The sequence below is a fragment of the Oncorhynchus keta genome, chromosome 10, assembly GCF_023373465.1.
Source record: "Oncorhynchus keta strain PuntledgeMale-10-30-2019 chromosome 10, Oket_V2, whole genome shotgun sequence".
NCBI classification, from domain to species: Eukaryota; Metazoa; Chordata; class Actinopteri; order Salmoniformes; family Salmonidae; genus Oncorhynchus; species Oncorhynchus keta.
Genome location: NC_068430.1, coordinates 12,729,771 through 12,748,364, shown reverse-complemented (window position 1 = coordinate 12,748,364; position 18,594 = coordinate 12,729,771). Strand labels below are relative to the sequence as shown.

The 18,594-nt window shown below is 41.7% G+C and overlaps 1 protein-coding gene across 3 annotated transcripts in view; it reads right to left on the bottom strand.

Annotated features, from left to right (window-relative positions):
* Window positions 1-18,594, bottom strand: part of LOC118374600 (metabotropic glutamate receptor 4-like) — a 318,221-nt gene that overhangs the window by 115,251 nt on the left and 184,376 nt on the right. For all 3 annotated transcript variants that reach the window (XR_008144147.1, XM_052526507.1, XM_052526508.1), the window contains exon 3: window positions 8,308-8,524. Coding sequence is in view for 2 of the 3 variants with exons in the window: in XM_052526507.1 (XP_052382467.1) it covers window positions 8,308-8,524 (217 nt within the window). In the remaining variant the exon portion in view is untranslated. The remainder of the gene's footprint in view (window positions 1-8,307; window positions 8,525-18,594) is intronic.

Genomic DNA, 18,594 nt, shown 5'->3' with positions numbered 1-18,594 from the left:
GTCCGGTGCTGCCGGAATCTCCCGTCCATTTGAGACCCGTTGCTAGGTTCCCCAGTCCGAGGTCGGCGGTGAGGGTCACCGCTCGTAAGGTGCCAAGGAAGCGGGTTAAGAGGCGGAGAAAGACTATGGTGGAGTGGGGTCCAGACACCCACCCAGACCCTCCCCTATAGGTTCAGGTTTTGCAGCCGGAGTCCGCACCTTTGGGGGGTTCTGTCACGTTCTGACCTTAGTTATTTTGTTATGTCTCTGTTTTAGGTTGGTCAAGGCGTGAGTTGGGGTGGGTTGTCTATGTTCGTTTTCCTATGTTGTGTTTTGCGTTTGGCCTGGTATGGTTCTCAATCAGAGGCAGGTGTTTTGTTGTTGTCTCTGATTGAGAATCATACTTAGGTAGCCTTTTCCAACCTGTGTTTCGTAGGTGATTGTTTTCTGTCTTTGTGTATGTCACCAAACAGGATGGTTTCGTTTTGTGTCTTTCTCTTTGTTATTTTTGTTTAGTGTTCTGTGTTTAATAAATTCATCATGAACACGTACCACGCTGCGTATTGGTCCTCCGATCCTTCATACTCCTCAGACAAGGACTAAGAACGTTACAAAATTGAGCAAGTTGAAATGACTAAACTGCTTGGAGTAACATTCGATTGTAAACTGTCATGGTCAAAGCATATTGATGCAGTAGTAGCTAAGATGGGGAGAAGTCTGTCTATAATAAAGCAATGCCCTACCTTAACAACACTATCAACGAGGCAGGTCCTACAGGCCCTAGTTTTGTTGACTACTGTTCAGTAGTGTGGTCAGGTGCCACAAAAAATGACTTAGGAAAATTGCAATTGGCTCAGAACAGGGCATCATGGCTGGCCCTTGGATGTACACAGAGAGCTAATATTAATAATATGCATGTCATTCTCTTCTGGCTGAAACTGGAGGAGAGATTGACTTCATCACTACTTTATGAGAGGTACTGACATGTTGAATGAAGCGAGCTGTCTGTCTAAACTACTGGCTCGCAGCTCGGACACCCATGCATACCCCACAAGACATGACACGAGGTCTCTTCACAGTCCACAAGTCCAGAACAGACTATGGGAGGCACACAGAACTACATAGAGCCATGAATACATGGAACTATATTCCACATCAAGTAACTGACGCAAGCAGTAAAATTAGATTTCATAAAACAGATCAAAAAACACCTTATGGAATAACAGGAACTGTGAAGCAACACAAACATTAGCACACACACACACACACACACACACACACACACACACACACACACACACACACACACACACACACACACACACACGATAACATACGCACTATACATACACATGGATTTAGTACTGTAGAGATGTGGTAGTGGTGGAGCAGGGGCCAGAGGGCACACAGTGTGTTGTGAATGTATTGTAATGTTTTAAAACTGTGTTAACTGCCTTAATTTTGCTGGACCCCAGGAAGAGTAGCTATTGCTTTGGCCGCAGCTAATGGGGATCCATAATAAATACATAAACACACGCAGACAGTCAGGAGAGTTTCTCATGTTGATGTCAGACAACCTAATGGCTTGCTGGAATCTCGTTAGGGTCTTTATTGACATTGTGTTTCATTAACTTGATAGATGACATCTCTTAAGGCATGGTTCCACAGTAGTCAACAACTCTGCGCCAAAGCGAGTGTCTCGTCTGCGGTCAAAGATGGCTCTCAACAGGTTTGGCCCTAATAGCTTACAGTTTACTACCACTGCCATGCCCTGCCTGTGTCACAACATGTCTGCATTCTGTACATGTATTATATAATAAAAGCCTCTTAACAGCACCCCTCAATGACACCCGGCATATGTGGGTGCACACACACACACACACACACACACACACGCACACTCACACAGTGTTCTGCTCACTCTCTTGGCACATGATCCAGCTCGGGTCCATATGGGAAGTGTATTAGAAGAACTTATGACTGACCTTTATAAAGGTTCATACTTAGTTGAAAAGAAACAGAATTTGTTCAGAGTGAGAGGTATCTCAAATGTATCATATATAGTGTCTATGAGATAATGATCCTGTAATGTATATGATTAGAAAGGTCTGCCAAAAGCCCAATCTACATGGGGATTAGTTACTAAAGCTAAAGATTCTCATCCATATCCCAGCCCCCAACTCCAGGGACACCTCTAATCATTGCGCCTGTCCTCATACAATGTTTTCCCAACAGCATGTGATGGCTACTACACATAAGGGGACATAATAGTCTGGTTAAGAGCCCTTGCAGTGCACAAAATTGCAAAGATCACTTCAAAAAGAAGGGATGACACTTAATCCAAAACAAGTTTGGAACACTTAATCTCTCAGTTGCATCGCAGGAATCACAAATACTGTGTCCATTTCAATCTCCATGGATTATTTCAGCCTTGTTGTGGACGTCTTAAAAATAGGTTTTCATATACATTCCACTACATGTAGTCGGCAGTCATTTCGCAACATCTCAGTGAATTTTACCACAGTCAAAATTACACCCACATCCAGACTGTACCTGATTGGTGGGGTGGGTTGGGTGATTTAAAGTTTAGTCAAGGGGTTGAGAGTGATAGTAGGGTAAATTGAGGATGGGTACCTAAGGCCAAGTCTGTCTCAGTTCACCGCTGCCTGCCCAGCCAAGTGCAAGCCAGGGACAGGGACAGTCAGGGACATGACTAGGCCACCCCAAGGTCTCCTACATTTAATTTCCGTTCTGCTTAGTCAACCAAGTACAGTGAAACTCCTTGGAGGGACTGGGAGAGACTGACGGATTGGTGCGGAGGGGGAGAGGGAGACTGGAGGAGAAGAGGGAGCCCGAGAGAGAGACTGGAGGTGAGAAGTGGTGGGGCGGGAGAGAGAGAGAGAGAGAGAGCGAGAGAGAGAGAGAGAGAGAGAGAGAGAGAGAGAGAGAGAGAGAGAGAGAGAGAGAGAGAGAGAGAGAGAGAGAGAGAGAGAGAGAGAGAGAGAGAGAGAGAGAGAGAGAGGAGTAATAGTGAGGAGAAGGAAGAGAGAGACTTTAGGACAGGATTTGTGAGAAAAGAGAGAGAGAGAGAGAGACTGGAGGAGAGGACTAGTAAGGAGAGAGAGAGAGACTGGATGAGAGGAGTAGTGAGGAGGGAGTGCAAGAGAGACTGGAGGAGAGGAGTAGTGAGGAGGGAGTGCGAGAGCTAGACTGGAGGAGAGGAGTAATGAGGAGAGAGAGGGAGAGAGAGACTGGAGGAGAGGACTAGTAAGGATAGAGAGAGAGAGAGAGAGAGAGAGAGAGAGAGAGAGAGAGAGAGAGAGAGAGAGGAGGAGAGGACTAGTAAGGAGAGAGAGACTTGAGGAGAGGAGTAGTGAGGAGGGAGTGCGAGAGAGAGACTGGAGGAGAGGAGTAATGAGGAGAGAGAGGGAGAGAGAGACTGGAGGAGAGGAGTAATGAGGAGAGAGAGGGGGAGAGAGACTGGAGGAGAGGAGTAATGAGGAGAGAGAGGGAGAGAGAGAGAGAGAGAGGGAGAGAGACTGGAGAGAGAGAGACTGGAGGAGAGGAGTAATGAGGAGAGAGAGAGAGACTGGAGGAGAGGAGTAATGAGGAGAGAGAGAGAGGAGAGAGAGAGAGAGAGAGAGAGAGAGAGAGAGAGAGAGAGAGAGAGAGAGAGAGAGAGAGAGAGAGAGAGAGAGAGAGAGAGAGAGAGAGAGAGAGAGAGAGACTGAGAGAGGAGTAATGAGTGAGAGAGAGAGAGAGAGAGAGACTTTAGGACAGGATTTGTGAGAAGAGAGAGAGAGAGAGAGAGAGAGGACTAGAGAGGAGAGAGAGAGACTGGATGAGAGGAGAGAGAGAGAGAGAGACTGGAGGAGGGAGGAGCAATGAGGAGAGAGACTGGAGGAGAGGAGAGAGAGAGGAGAGAGAGAGAGAGAGAGACTGGAGGAGAGGAGAGAATGAGGAGAGAGAGGAGAGAGAGAGACTGGAGGAGAGGACTAGGAGAAGGATAGAGAGAGACTGGAGAGAGAGAGAGGAGAGAGAGAGAGAGACTGAGAGAGGAGAATGAGGAGAGAGAGGAGAGAGTAAGAGAGAGAGAGACTGGAGGAGAGGAGTAGAGAGGAGAGAGAGGAGAGAGAGAGACTGGAGGAGAGGAGTAATGAGGAGAGAGAGAGAGAGAGGAGAGGACTGGAGGAGAGAGGGAGAGAGAGAGGAGAGAGAGAGGAGAGAGAGACTGGAGGAGAGGAGTAATGAGGAGAGAGAGGAGAGAGAGAGAGAGAGAGGAGAGAGAGACTGGAGAGAGAGAGAGGAGGAGGAGAGGAGACTAATGAGGAGAGAGAGAGAGAGACTGGAGGAGAGGAGTAATGAGGAGAGAGAGGAGAGAGAGAGAGAGAGAGAGAGAGAGAGAGAGACTGGAGGAGAGAGAGAGAGAGAGAGAGAGACTGAGGAGAGGAGAAAGAGAGAGAGGGAGAGAGAGAGAGAGAGAGAGAGAGAGAGAGGAGGAGAGGAGAATGAGGAGAGAGAGGGAGAGAGAGAGAGAGAGAGGGAGAGAGAGAAAGAGGGAGAGAGAGAGACTGGAGGAGAGGAGAAATGAGGAGAGAGAGAGAGAGTGAGAGGAGAGAGAGAATGAGGAGAGAGGAGAGAGAGAGAGAGAGAGAGAGAGAGAGAGAGAGAGAGAGAGAGAGAGAGAGAGGGAGAGAGAGAGAGAGAGAGAGAGAGAGAGAGAGAGAGAGAGAGAGAGAGAGAGAGACTGGAGGAGAGGAGTAATGAGGAGAGAGAGGGAGAGAGAGAGAGAGAGAGAGAAAGAGAGAGAGAGAGAGACTGGAGGAGAGGAGTAATGAGGAGAGAGAGAGAGAGAGAGAGACTGGAGGAGAGGAGTAATGAGGAGAGAGAGGGAGAGAGAGAGAGAGAGAGAGAGAGAGACTGAGGAGAGAGAATGAGGAGAGAGAGGGAGAGAGAGAGACTGGAGGAGAGGAGTAATGAGGAGAGAGAGAGAGAGAGGAGAGAGAATGAGGAGAGAGAGAGAGAGAGACTGAGAGAGAGACTGGAGAGAGGGAGAGAGTAAAAGAGGAGAGAGAGAGACTGGAGGAGAGAGAGAGAGAGAGAGAGAGAGAGAGAGACTGGAGGAGAGGAGTAATGAGGAGAGAGAGGGAGAGAGAGAGAGAGAGAGAGACTGGAGGAGAGGAGTAATGAGGAGAGAGAGGGAGAGAGAGACTGGAGGAGAGGAGTAATGAGGAGAGAGAGGGCTCTCAAGTTGACTCACGGCAGTCACTTTTCACTAGCGCTTCTTTTTATTGTTTTTATTGTAGTGATAAAAATGGTTTTGTGTCTAGCTTTTAATGTGTCATCTGTGTTACTATAGATGAAGACATCCCTATTTGTTTCTGTAGATGTTGAGCAGAACAATGTCTACACCTATAAACTGGGTTCTGTCAACCAAGCCAGCTTGTATGAACAACATTTTAGGCTTGATTGACTGAGATAAATGGCCAACGGATTCCAACACAAAACTTAATCAACCTTTTTTGCTCAATAGTCATGACACAATCCTATAATTTCAGGGCAGTTCTTCGCACAGAAAACAACATTGCACAGGTGTAACAGCTAGCCATAGTGAAAGGTACTGTTGCTATAAAAAATGGCAATATGCTAAACCTACAGTATGTAAAAACCCATCAGACTACCTTATTGAAGCATTACGTAAGGTGTCTTCTTTGGGTTCTAAAAAAGCACTTTGAATATGCAATGTATTATAATGATAATATATAGCATAATATACCTGTAATTCATTTGCATAATGTAGGCTACCTTATACTCAATCACACACTGTATCTGCAGTTGGTTAAACACCTGGTTTTGGTGTAGTGAAATACCAGTGTTAGGACACTCCAATTTACCTTATTGCCTGCTCCCTTGTTACCACTCCTCGAATTAAACCTAGTTTATTGATTCTGACTCCTTCTGTTTCTAATTCTTGAGGGGACTGCGTTTCTCTACTACACTGTCCCACAGAGATATCCAGAGTATCTCTGTTTTCTGTGTTAATGGACTGTAGGGAAACAATAAAGCTTGTAGAACTTGCAGAGCTTGTACTCTGGCAGTTGAAAGTTGAATATAAAATGTTTTACCTCGACAAGTGTTGTTGCTGTGCACAAGTGACAAAACGCTAATTTAATATTCAACTTACAGTTAGCTTTTGTAAACAGGTGGCTATGTGCAATGCTGTCAGAGTTGTTTGTTACCGCCTACTTGAATGCAGAAATACACCCACATGTCTAGGAAAAGGCCTAGCTTTTATGTTTTTCTGGTTTTGATAAGTGGAGTTTGACGATCGAGTTGGTAAGAGACTATTGGCAGATTGTGTAATGCATTGCAAAGTGTGTCAACAAGCACACCCCTTCCTTGACAACTGTAAGGCAAGAACAATAGCAAAATGTAAAGTAGGTGTAGGCACTATTTAATTCATACTGTCGCCTATTTCTGACTCATCATAGAGTGAGGTTGGTGTGATTGACTTCAACATTTAACCTCAACACTCTCTTAGTGCTTTTGAGGCTGATGTGATTGACTACAACATTTAACCTCAACACTCTTACATGCTGGCCACACCAAAATAAATACATTTTAACATACATGTTATTCAATTATTGCACCAACACCGCTCGCGCTCGCCAACGAGCATCTGCGTTGCCAAGGGCTAAAATAGAAGTCAGTTCTATTTGTGATGCTGATCGCGGTGCAAGTCCTGCCTCCTCCATCTCCTCATTGGTTTATATAGAAGTAGATACCCATGTGCCATCTCCTCATTGGTTATACCCACGTGGGTGATTGAAAGATGAACTGGGTCTGAGTTATCATGGTAACTATGAGATGCCAATCACCATATAAAGTCCAAAGAAGAAAAAGCCTGGAAGGAGGAGAGATGACTAGAAACAATTCAGTTGACCGTTTTATGTGTGGATTAATTGTCGGAGTAGAGGAACTTCAGGTAAAATTTCAGGTAAAATAACAACTCACCATTTATATCCAAGGACAAATTAGCTAGTAAAAGCAAGCTAGCTAAATAAGACAAATTAACTAGCAACTGCAAGCAAGCTAGCTAAATTGCCATAAATGTTTAATGCTTTTCGACCTGTCTCCAATTAATATAATTGGTTTAGAGTTTGTTTTGATATTTTACCCTGCATGTCGTGATCAGGTTTGGTGTGGGGGGACAAAATCACAATAGCACACGCTCACAGATGGTTTGGGTACGGTGTTAGTGCTTTTGAGGCTGATGTGATTGACTTCAACACTTAACCTCAACACTGTCTTAGTGATTTTGAGGCTGATGTGGTTGATTTCAAAACTTGATTTCAACACTCTTAGTGCTTTTGAGGCTGATGCGGTTGACTTCAACACTTAACCTCAACACTCTTTTGCAGTCGCATGTTGATAAAAAGAAGAGAATAAATCAGGCAGTTGTATCGGATCAAGGTGAAAGGGCAATTGACACCTAAGCTCCTCTAAAAAGAAAAAGAGAAGTGAACCAGGTAGGTGCTCACTTTCAGAATGTCGGAGTACAAGGAAGGGGTTCTCTAGATTCTGAATAGCCTTAATCTGCTAATTAATACACACACACCAACTTCTGAGCTTATTTTAGTCATGATGCATTCAAAACACCCTATAAGTGGACCATGGGTTATTACAAACTTACAGTATTTATTTATATATTGTGAGACCACATTCATACTATGCAACAGATTTATCTCTCTGGACAATTTACTTGTACTTGATATTCAGCAAATCCCCCGGTAGCCAAAGATATACGTACCATATCACACATCAAGAATTGAATTAAATGAAATAATTATATTTCCAACCAACCATGGGGAATTGAAATGCAAAAGGAAATTCAAATGTAAAAGTAAGCCATGATGCATATCTCAAGTTTGGATTGAAGTTATATTTTCCATATGTCAATTTAGTATTCCACCCACCTCCAATGGTTTGTGAGAACGGTAATCAAAAGGTTGCTGGTTCGAATCCCTGAGCTGACAAGGAAAAAATCTGTTGTTAACCCACTGTGTCCTGGTAGGCTGTCACTGTAAATAGGAATGTGTTCTTAACTGACTTGCCTAGTTAAATAAAGGTAATAAATAACCATGTATTTGTGCAGATTGTTGTTTTGGGTGATATGTGTACAGCATATGGACTCCTACTTTCGAAGACAAACACAAGGAAAATATTTCAGCTCGACCACTAGGGGCCTTCTTCTATTGCATCATTCTCAGTTCATATGGCAAGAGGAATGATGAATGAACAGAACAAAAGCACAGAGAACCCACTAACCATCCTCTCGAGACTTCTGTATGAAGGCATCCACCCCGCTCTCTCCGTAGTTGCCCTCTGACGCCACGGTGGAGACGTAGTTCCAGCGCATGGCCTTGACGATGTCCACCATGGCCTGAGCCTGGTAGGTGTCTGGGGGCACCACACGCGAGAAGAAGTCATAACGTGTGTTGTCGCTCAGCTCCGGGGCCGTGGAGGCGTAACTCACCTGGGGGATCTAAGGAGAGAGAGAAGAAAGGGTGAGTTAACATGGAGAAGAGGATAAGAATTTGGAGGAGACAGGGTGGGTGGGTGGATGAGAGGAGAACAGCAAACAGTCAGTCTCAGGGGGACAGGAATGGTGATGGATCAGTTGGTAGAGCATGGTGCGTGCAATGCCAGCATTGCGTGTTTGATTCCAACAGGGGACCAGTAAGAAAATGTATGCACTCATTGCTGTGGAAAGGAGTGTCTACTAACTGACAAAAATGTACAACTTGAAGAAGTATTTTCCTGGCTGTGATGTAGTGGGTGATATGACTAACTGTTCTGTTTTAGTGGGGAACCATGATTTTAATGCAAAAGCTTTCTTTCTCCACCACAGCTAGGTGGTTCATTATCATTGGGCAGCAAGCTCAGAGGCACAAACACTCTCTGGAAACACTCAATATTACATCTGACCCAATGCCATCCTGCTGCCAAGTTAGCACCCACCACAGATCCATACCAAAACAAATATCTGGGCTGGCAGTGGACTGACACAGACTCAGGATTGTGGCTCCCTATCCATTGGCACCACATCCTCTCCAGACCCTTGTCATGTTTTACCAATATTCAGTGTAAAACATTAGAAGACAGTTTGACCTTTGATAGTTCAGTGGCCTTGTTGTTAATGTGTTGTCTCTGAGAATGGAAGGTTGGGGATTCGATCCCTGGTTTATTCATACCAAAGACAAGGGTGTTCTTGTCTTGAGGACCAGGAGATGGGCCATTGTGGCTCAGACAAGTTTACATACAGATGTAGGCTTTTCATTTTAACCAGTTTCTCAAAGCAGGAAAATAATTAATTGTAATTACAGATGTTTTTGTAGGGGTTTAAACATTTTTAGTTATGACAAAACAAGTCCGACATTTTAAAGTGGACTTTTCATTTCAATCATGATGTTTTTACACAAATTTCCCTACCACTATTTTTAAAAGCAATGAAACAATTTAGTATGACACCAGTTCATCCATTTAAATCCTAAAACGACTCTCCATTTGCAGTCTCGCCATTTGAAATAGGACAAATATAGCACCCACCAAATATATATATATTTTTCTCAGAGAACACTTCGCTGTAATTTACCGGTAGCCATGGTCCTGGTTATTATTAGGTTTTTTACTTTTCTATAATTTCTCTATTTTATTTCTCTCTGCATTGTTGGGAAGGGCCATTAAGTAAACATTTCACTGTTTGTCTACACCTGTTGTTTACGAAGCATGTGACGAATACAATTTGATTCGATTTGGTCAGTAGCTTTTACTGTTGTTCATTTACATTGAGCTGATGCTAAGAGACAGTATGTAGCCTACGTTTTATTTTATTTATCTATTTTTAATGAACCCTTATTTTACCAGGTAAGTTGACTGAGAACACATTGTCACGTTCTGACCTTAGTTATTTTGTTATGTCTTAGTTTTACTATGGTCAGGGCGTGAGTTGGGTGGGTTGTCTATGTTTGTTTTTCTATGAGTTGGTATTTCTGTGTTTGGCTTGGTATGGTTCTCAATCAGAGGCAGCTGTCAATCGTTGTCCCTGATTGAGAACCATACTTAGGCAGCCTGTTTTCACCCTTGATTTGTGGTTGATTATTTTCTGTGTCTGTGTTTTCCACACGGAACTGTTTCGGTTTTTGTTATTTCACGTTGTTATTTTGTATTTTTCTGTGTTCTATTAAAAGTATCATGATCACTTACCACGCTGCGCATTGGTCCTCCGATCCTTCCTACTACTCCTCGTCAGAGGAGGAAGAAGACCGTTACACACATTGTCATTTACAGCAATGGCCATGCTTCAGTTGTTAGGGAGCAGTGTAGCCTGCTCGATGCAGCTGTTGTGTCTTTGGCATCATTAAAGTGAAGACTTATTTTATCAAATCAATTCTCTGTAATTATTATTATGTGATTAAACTAATAATGTAAATGTAATTAACTAGGAAGTCGGGGCACCAAGAAAAATCTTCAGATTACAAAGTAATACTTTTCCTAATATAACTTTTCAGATATTTTCATATCTGATCAATTAGTCTTCTAATTAATGAATCATTCTTTACCTCACGCTAGTCTCATTCCGAACGTCGTAAATCGTTGGTTATCTGCACAAACCCAGTCATCCATACATCAATTGTCTTAATAATTGATTTATTAACTAACTAAATAATCACATAAATGCATAACAAACAAACAGTGGTCCTTCTGTAGCTCAGTTGGTAGAGCATGGCGCTTGTAACGCCAGGGTAGTGGGTTTGATTCCCAGGACCACCCATACGTAGAATGTATGCACACATGACTGTAAGTCGCTTTGGATAAAAGCGTCTGCTAAATGGCATATATTATTATTATATATTAAACAAAGTAGATATGGTTACAAGGAAATTATAGGGGATGTGCCCTAGTGGGCTAAACCGGTATGACGGTTAGGTAGACAAAGGGACTGAGAATGGCGCGAAAGACAAAAGACACTACACATTTGATAATTATAATAATTGAAATGCTAATCCTTTGCGCATGAATTCTCACTCATTCGGGAATAATTGCAATCAATATATATATTTATGCTCAGTGTGTCGTTATGATCTCTGTTGGAATCGTCCATCTTTCTGTTGGAAAGGTCATCTGAACTTCTCTTTGCATCGCTGGAGTCTCTGTCATTAGAAAGGATACTTCAGAGTTCCATTCAGAAATGTTCTTATAGAATAGATGTTTTGGCAGTTGTCGGTCTTCGCATTCGATGGTACATAATTCCTAGCTGCAGACTAGTAATTAGTGACGAAGATTTGCTCTTATTCTGTCGGTATCGATAGTCTCAGAGTTTAACCATATGGTATAGTTAAGAATTCAGCAACCATTACAACCTTAGCTTGTCCTGAGGTTTTTCTGGTCTCTACTCAAACCTTAGCTCCCTCAGCTGACCGAGGTAGGCATGGTCTGAAGATGATTTCTCCAGGTGGGGGTTTTATTCGGAACTGTGGAAAAGCTGTCCCATGACGCCAGATCGATGTCTGTGCCCATGGGGGCAGGCCAATGACTTAGTGAAACTTTAAACATAAATACAATTCTCTCACATTAACAGTTTAAAATCACATTACATAATTTCACAAATAGTTTAATCTTTACTCATTCATTTTATACAATAATAAGATGCAAGCTTCATAACTGAGGCTCCTGTATAAACAGAGTTATGGTTATATGGCTGTATTGTCTTTCCTGAGGTCACAATAATAAAACAAAATGGCCCGGTTGTAGCTGGATTCTCCACCAACCGTTTTACACACTCACCAAAACATGGATATTGTTCAGTTCTCAAATTCTGTGATGTAGAAGAAGTTCCTTTGTTCTACTGTGAAACTCTCTCTGACTATACTGCCTGGCCATGAGGAGAGTGTCTCCTGTAGGAATTTACGACCTGAGATAACAGAACCTGGGTGTAAGAGGGAGAGCAGGGGAAGGCACTCATTATACTCAAAGAGGGTCACGTCATGACACAGCATTACATGAAAATGCACAAATACATTTGAGCATTTCGATAACCCTTAAAATCTCTGCTCAGTTAAAGAAGATGTCATATGTTTGGGTAAAAAGCTACTGCATAACGCAGTAAAGAAAACACTTATATTTTCCTATCTCTTTATTTTGCCTGTTTGGTAGCCTATGGTATAGTAGCTACAGTGCAATAGGTCCATGGTGTTTGCTGTCCTATACCATAACCAGGCCTGTTTCAGTCCACTCAAGCCGTAGCTGGGTTTGAAAAGTATTCAAAGAGACAGGTTAGAGGCCAGAGTCCCTGAAGGGCTCCAGCATGACCCACAAGATGCTTTGACCCTCAGAGTGTTCTATTTCCCTGATGTAGTAGTTGCCTTGTCATGAAGTCCATAATAAGGGACATGAGTAGCCTGCATTCTTGTGCTTAATGTGGGTAGACTCAGGAAATAGAGTTGATAGTTGAAACACTTCAATGCTACTATAGTAGTTAGCAACAATAAAGGCTCATTTCGAATTCACAATAATAGGAAAGGTGAATGTTTCACACTATATTTTTGAAGTTTTCCTTTATATAGTACATAATTGTATGAACAGATTCAGTCTTGATACATGGAAGTATTCTCAGCTCAATTTCACAGTATATGTAGTGTACAGAGTAGTGTTCCAGCCCCAAGGACAGTGATGCCTTTTAAATGCTCTTAATGATTTGTTGGTGAGTATAACCTCGCATTAAGGGGGTGACTGCATGTAATGTTTTTCTAGTTAAAGAAGGAAATGAAACAGATTTTCCTCCACAGATAGGAGGAACCAATGTCCTGATTGGCAGTATAGCCCTACTGTTTGATACTTTGTCTTACCAAAATACAGTATATTAAAGAAAGAAAGCTGATGGTCACTAATTATACCAGCTAAATTAGCTAAGAGTGATTTATATTCTAAGAAATCTCTCTCTAAGAAATCCAAATGCAGTATAATTGTCTATGGAGTACACCTACAAAATGAAGGCACAGCGGGTTTTAGTCCACTAAGTGCCTTCATGTTAATGCAAATTAAATTGAGAATGCCTCACAGGGACTGTGATGGGATACTATCAAGAATAGAGAGTATCAAATTACATCATTCTCAAAGGTAAATCTAATTTGAGATGCTCAAAACATTAAGTGTTCTAATTCGGACCCAAATAAGACAAGATGTGTTAGTATATAGGCCAAGTAGGTATTGAGTTTAAAGTGTCTTTAAACTTTGACCTTAGAGAGTTAATGGGGTGTGGCAGTGTTAAGACTATGGCATTAATAAATCAATATTTCTCCTAAAGCTGTATCCGATGGATTTAGTTGGATAAATGTTTAATCATGGCATACAAATGTAATGGTAGCTAGTATGAAACTGGAAACAGATTTTAAACGGTGACCATTGTGGATTACCATTGTTAACCACATATTCCTTTGGGTGCTATTCCTGTTCAAGTGTAGCCATCTGAATGCCCAATGTATGTCTGTTATGTTGCTATTATGCATATTATAATTGGAATCTTGCGGTTTGGAGTTAACAACTGTTTAAGCACAATTAGCAAGTCAAGAACTTGAAATTCTCAGGCTTGCATTTTATCAAGCACTCTTTGGAATGTAAATGAAGTTGCGGGAAAGATCACAGCTAAAGCTGAAAGACATTGAGTGACTAAACCAGAAGGTGTTTTTTCTGCAGTTTTTTTATCAACCTGGCTAAGCACTGTAACTTCACTTCACACACAAAGTGTCAAAGAAAACATATGCACAGCGGATACGTATTGTCTGCCAAGCTTTATAATTGCTGTGATTGTATGGTTACTAAAGAACGCTTACAGAAATAGCAGGTCTCTCTGTAAGAAGAACTTCCACCCTATTAATCTGTTACTGAAAACATGGCAATTCATTGGATACTAAAGGAGACTTGCAAATTAAAAGCCATGCATCAATAACCAGTGTGAATTAGGTTATTTCAATAAATTGTATTCATAAAATGCTGTATGTGTTTGGCTGGGTGTTATCTTTCCTTATGCCTCCTGTTGTACTTCATCAACTGTTCATGAGGCGGAAAAAAATGTGGCATGGGCCCTCAGATCCTCAAAAAGTTATACAGCTGTACCATTGAGAACATCTTGACTGGCTGCATCACTGCTTGGTATGGCAACTGCAAGGCACCCGACCGCAAGGCACTACAGGGGGTGGTGAGTACAGCCTAGTACATCACTGGGGCCAAGCTCCCTACCATCCAGGACCTCTATTTATTTTTTATTTTACCTTTATTTAACTAGGCAAGTCAGTTAAGAACAAATTCTTATTTTCAATGATGGCCTAGGAACAGTGGGTTAACTGCCCAGGCAATGTTAGAGGAAGGCACAATGGATTGTCAAAGACTCCAGCCACCCAAGTCATAGACTGTTCTCTCTGCTACCTCATCGCAAGCGGTACCACTGCACCAAGTCTGGAACCAACAGGACCCTGAACAGCTTCTTCCCCCAAGCAAGACTGCTAAACAAGACTGCTAAATAGCTAATCACCTATGTATTACAATAGTTTATGTGTCAGGGGATAGGGTCAGTCTGAATATCTGGAGTATTTCTCCTGTCTTATCTGGTGTCATGATATTGCCCTCTTCGGGTACAGCAAGCCCCATCCCCCTCTCCCTGTGTCCTACACACAGGCTGCTGTGGTCAGAGAGAGGTCGTAAACTCCTGGAGGAGATGATCTCCTCATGGCCACAGAATAGAGACAAAGTGAATTTTCATAGAGAACAAAGTAATTTCTTCCACCTCACAGAACTTGAGGTCCGAGCAACATTTATGTTCTGGATAAGGTATAACAGATCGATAAAGAATCCAGCTACAAACTGGTCCGTTTGGTACAATTTGGTGAAACTCATGGGAGACAATACAACCATATTACCATAACACTGTTTATATAATAGCCTCAGATATGAGGTTTACATCTAATTGTTGTATAAGATGAATGGGTGAGGATGATACTGTATGTAAAATTGTGTAATGTGATTTTGGACTGTTTAACCTAAAATAAAATTATTGTTAATCCATCCACAGTGTCTGATTTCAAAAAGGAGTTAAACCGAAAGCACCACAAACGATTATGTTAGGTGACCACCAAGCCACAGAAAAACACAGCCATTTTTTCCAGCCAAAGAGAGGAGTCACAAAAAGCAGAAATAGAGATAAAATTCAACACTAACCTTTGATGATCTTCATCAGATGACACTCATAGGACTTCATGTTACACAATACATGTATGTTTTGTTTGATAAAGTTCATATTTAGATTAAAAAATCAGAGTTTACATTGGCGCGTTACGTTCAGTAGTTCTAAAACATGCAGTGATATTGCAGAGAGCCAAATCAATTTACAGAAATACTCATAATAAACATTGATAAAGATACGACTATTATACATGGAACTTTAGATAAACGTCTCCTTAATCAATGCAAGCACTGTGTCAAATAAAAAAATAAAAACTTTACGGAGAAAGCAAACCATGAAATAATCTGAGTACAGCCTTTAGACAACAAAGCAGCCAAAAAGATACCCGCCATATTGTAGTCAACATTACTCAGAAATAGCATGTTAACCTTTTGTGACTACGGGGCAATATTTTTATTTTTGAAGAAATAACGTTCCCGTAGTAAACGGGATATCTTGTCATGACAAGATGCTAGAATATGCATGTAATTGACAGGTCAGGATAGAAAACACTCTAAAGTTTCCAAAACTGTAAAAATATTGTCTGTGAGTATAACAGAACTGATATTGCAGGCGAAAGCCTGAGAAAAATCCAATCCGGAAGTGCCTCGTGTTTTGAAAGCGCTTAGTTCCAATTCGTCCCTATTGAGCAGTGAATGGGCTAGCAACCAGATTACTTTTTTCTCCGTATTCCCCATTACGCATTTATGTTGATGAATACCCGTAAGTGGCTACATTGCGCAACTGGTCACCTAATTGCTCCCAGAGTGATTCTCGCATAAAATACAGAGGTAGCCATTATTCCAATCGGTCCTACTGAAAAACCAATTGTCCCGGTGGATATATTATCTAATAGATATTTGAAAAACACATGAGGATTGATTATAAACAACGTTTGCCATGTTTCTGTCGATATAATGGGGCTAATTTGGAATATTTTTCGGCGTTTTCGTGACTGCAATTTCCGGGCGATTTCTCAGCCAAACGTGAAGAACAAACGGAGGTATTTCGCCTACAAAAATAATATTTTGGGAAAAAAGGAACATTTGCTATCTAACTGGGAGTCTTGTGAGTGAAAACATCCGAAGCTCATCAAAGGTAAACGATTTAATTTGATTGCTTTTCTGATTTCCGTGACCAAGTTACCTGGTGCTAGCTGGACAAACTGCTATGCTAGGCTATCGATAAACTTACACAAATGCTTGTCTAGCTTTGGCTGTAAAATCTGAGATGACAAGGTGATTAACAGAAGGCTAAGCTGTGTCTCAATATATTTCACTTGTGATTTTCATGAATAGGAATATTTTCTAGGAATATTTATGTCCGTTGCGTTATGCTAATTATTGTCAGTCGATGATTACGCTCCCTCACGCGGGATGGGGAGTCATTAAAGGTTAAATATTAACTTACCTTTGATGATCTTCATCAGAATGCACTCCCAGGAATCCCAGTTCCACCATAAATGTTTGATTTGTTCGATAATGTCCGTCAGTTAAGTCCAAATATCTTCTTTTGTTAGGGCATTTGGTAAACAAATCCAAAAGGGCGTTCAGGTCGCGCCGAACGTCGGACGAAAAGTTCAAAAAGTTTCGTTACAGCCCGTAGAAACATGCCAAACTAAGTATGGAATAAATCTTTAGGATGTTTTTAACATAAAACGTTGTTAATGTTCCAACCGGACAATTCTGTTGTCTGTACAAATGAAGTGGAACGTAGCTACCTTTCACGTGAGCGCGCCAGACCGAGGCTGTGGCACTCAGCCAGACCACTCACTCAAAGAGCCCTTATGATCCCCTCCTTTAGAGTAGAATCCTCAAAACAGGTTCTAAATAATGTTGACATCTAGTGGAAGCCTTGGGAAATTAAACATAGCTAATATCACCCTGTATCTTCAATGGAGGCTGAGTTTAAAAAACTACAAACCTCAGATTTCCCACTTCCTGGTTGAATTGTCTTCTCAGGGTTTTGCCTGCTATATGAGTTCTGTTATACTTACAGACATCATTTAAACAGTTTTAGAAACTTCAGAGTGTTTTTTGTCCAAATTTACTAATTATATGCATATTCTAGCTTTTACGGCTGAGTAGCAGGCAGCTTAATTTGGGCACGTTTTTCATCCAAGCTACCTAATACTGCCCCCTACCCCAAAGAAGTTAACCTCTCTGGGATATAACACTGTATGTAATGAAACCTAAGATGACCTGGGGTACTAATGTTAGAAATAACACGTAAAAAAAACAAAAAACTGCATAGTTTCCTAGGAACGCGAAGCTAGGCGGCCATCTCTGTCGGCGCCGGAAATACAAATTGGCTGTGTGTGTATTCCCATTTGAAGAGGCTACAGAGCGACTTCGGTCGTTAGCGTCAGAGCAATGAGTGAAACATTGCAAATTTAGCCAGTTAGGCCAAACGGTACTATTTCTTTCGGTCAATATTAACTTCTAGAGCAAGGGCAGAGAGCCAGTAATGTTAGAAATTAGAAGATATTTGTTCGGTGACCGAGCCAAAGTATTTTGTCCGCCTACCGCACTAAACCAGTGTGGGCAAACCACAGGCATATCTGTATTTATGTACCGTGTCGCTCCGGTCAACATAACACTATGCCGAATGGGTTATTGTGAGACGTCACTAGTAAATCCATCCTTTCCATGGTGACAGGACCCTATTTTGTGCTTAGAAGTGATATTTCTGAACAACGTAGGATTAGCTTGCACGGGATGCTAAGCTAACAAAGGGAGAACATGTTTCACTTCCTGTGTTCCGTTTAAATTCCTCCGCCTTGCGCGACAGAAGTCCTGCCCTTTGTACTTCCGTTTAATTTCAGCATTCTGCATCACTGGTGGTGAAGAATCGCAAGTACATCTCTTAAAAGAAGTGGTGGAAATCCAAAAGTGGATCACTTTAAGATTTTCCAGCAATCTCAATTGTTTGGGTATCATCGTCTCATTCAATTTATTTATTTAAATTGTCGAACATACCTTTCTAGGTTCTTCCAATTAAATGAGACACCTTAAAGTTTGCAACAGTAACCTGGATGAACCAACTTCCCAGGTTATTTCAAAGTTTAATTCTCAGATAGCCTATCCAGGTATGATTAATCATTATCATTGATTAATTCAATTTGCTTTTGCAAATTCATTCACGTCCAAATCCCGCAGTACTGTACAGTACTGATGGCTTGCCTATCTTACAACTCAGAGAGCTTGCAAGCTTTTGAGGCATCAAAATTTCACAACGCTAAGAGCCCTGACCACTCGGTTTTGAAGTTTGACCAGGAGCACTCACTCCAGGTAGAGGGTGCATTATCAGGTATTGGAGCGTTGAGAGATGACGCACAA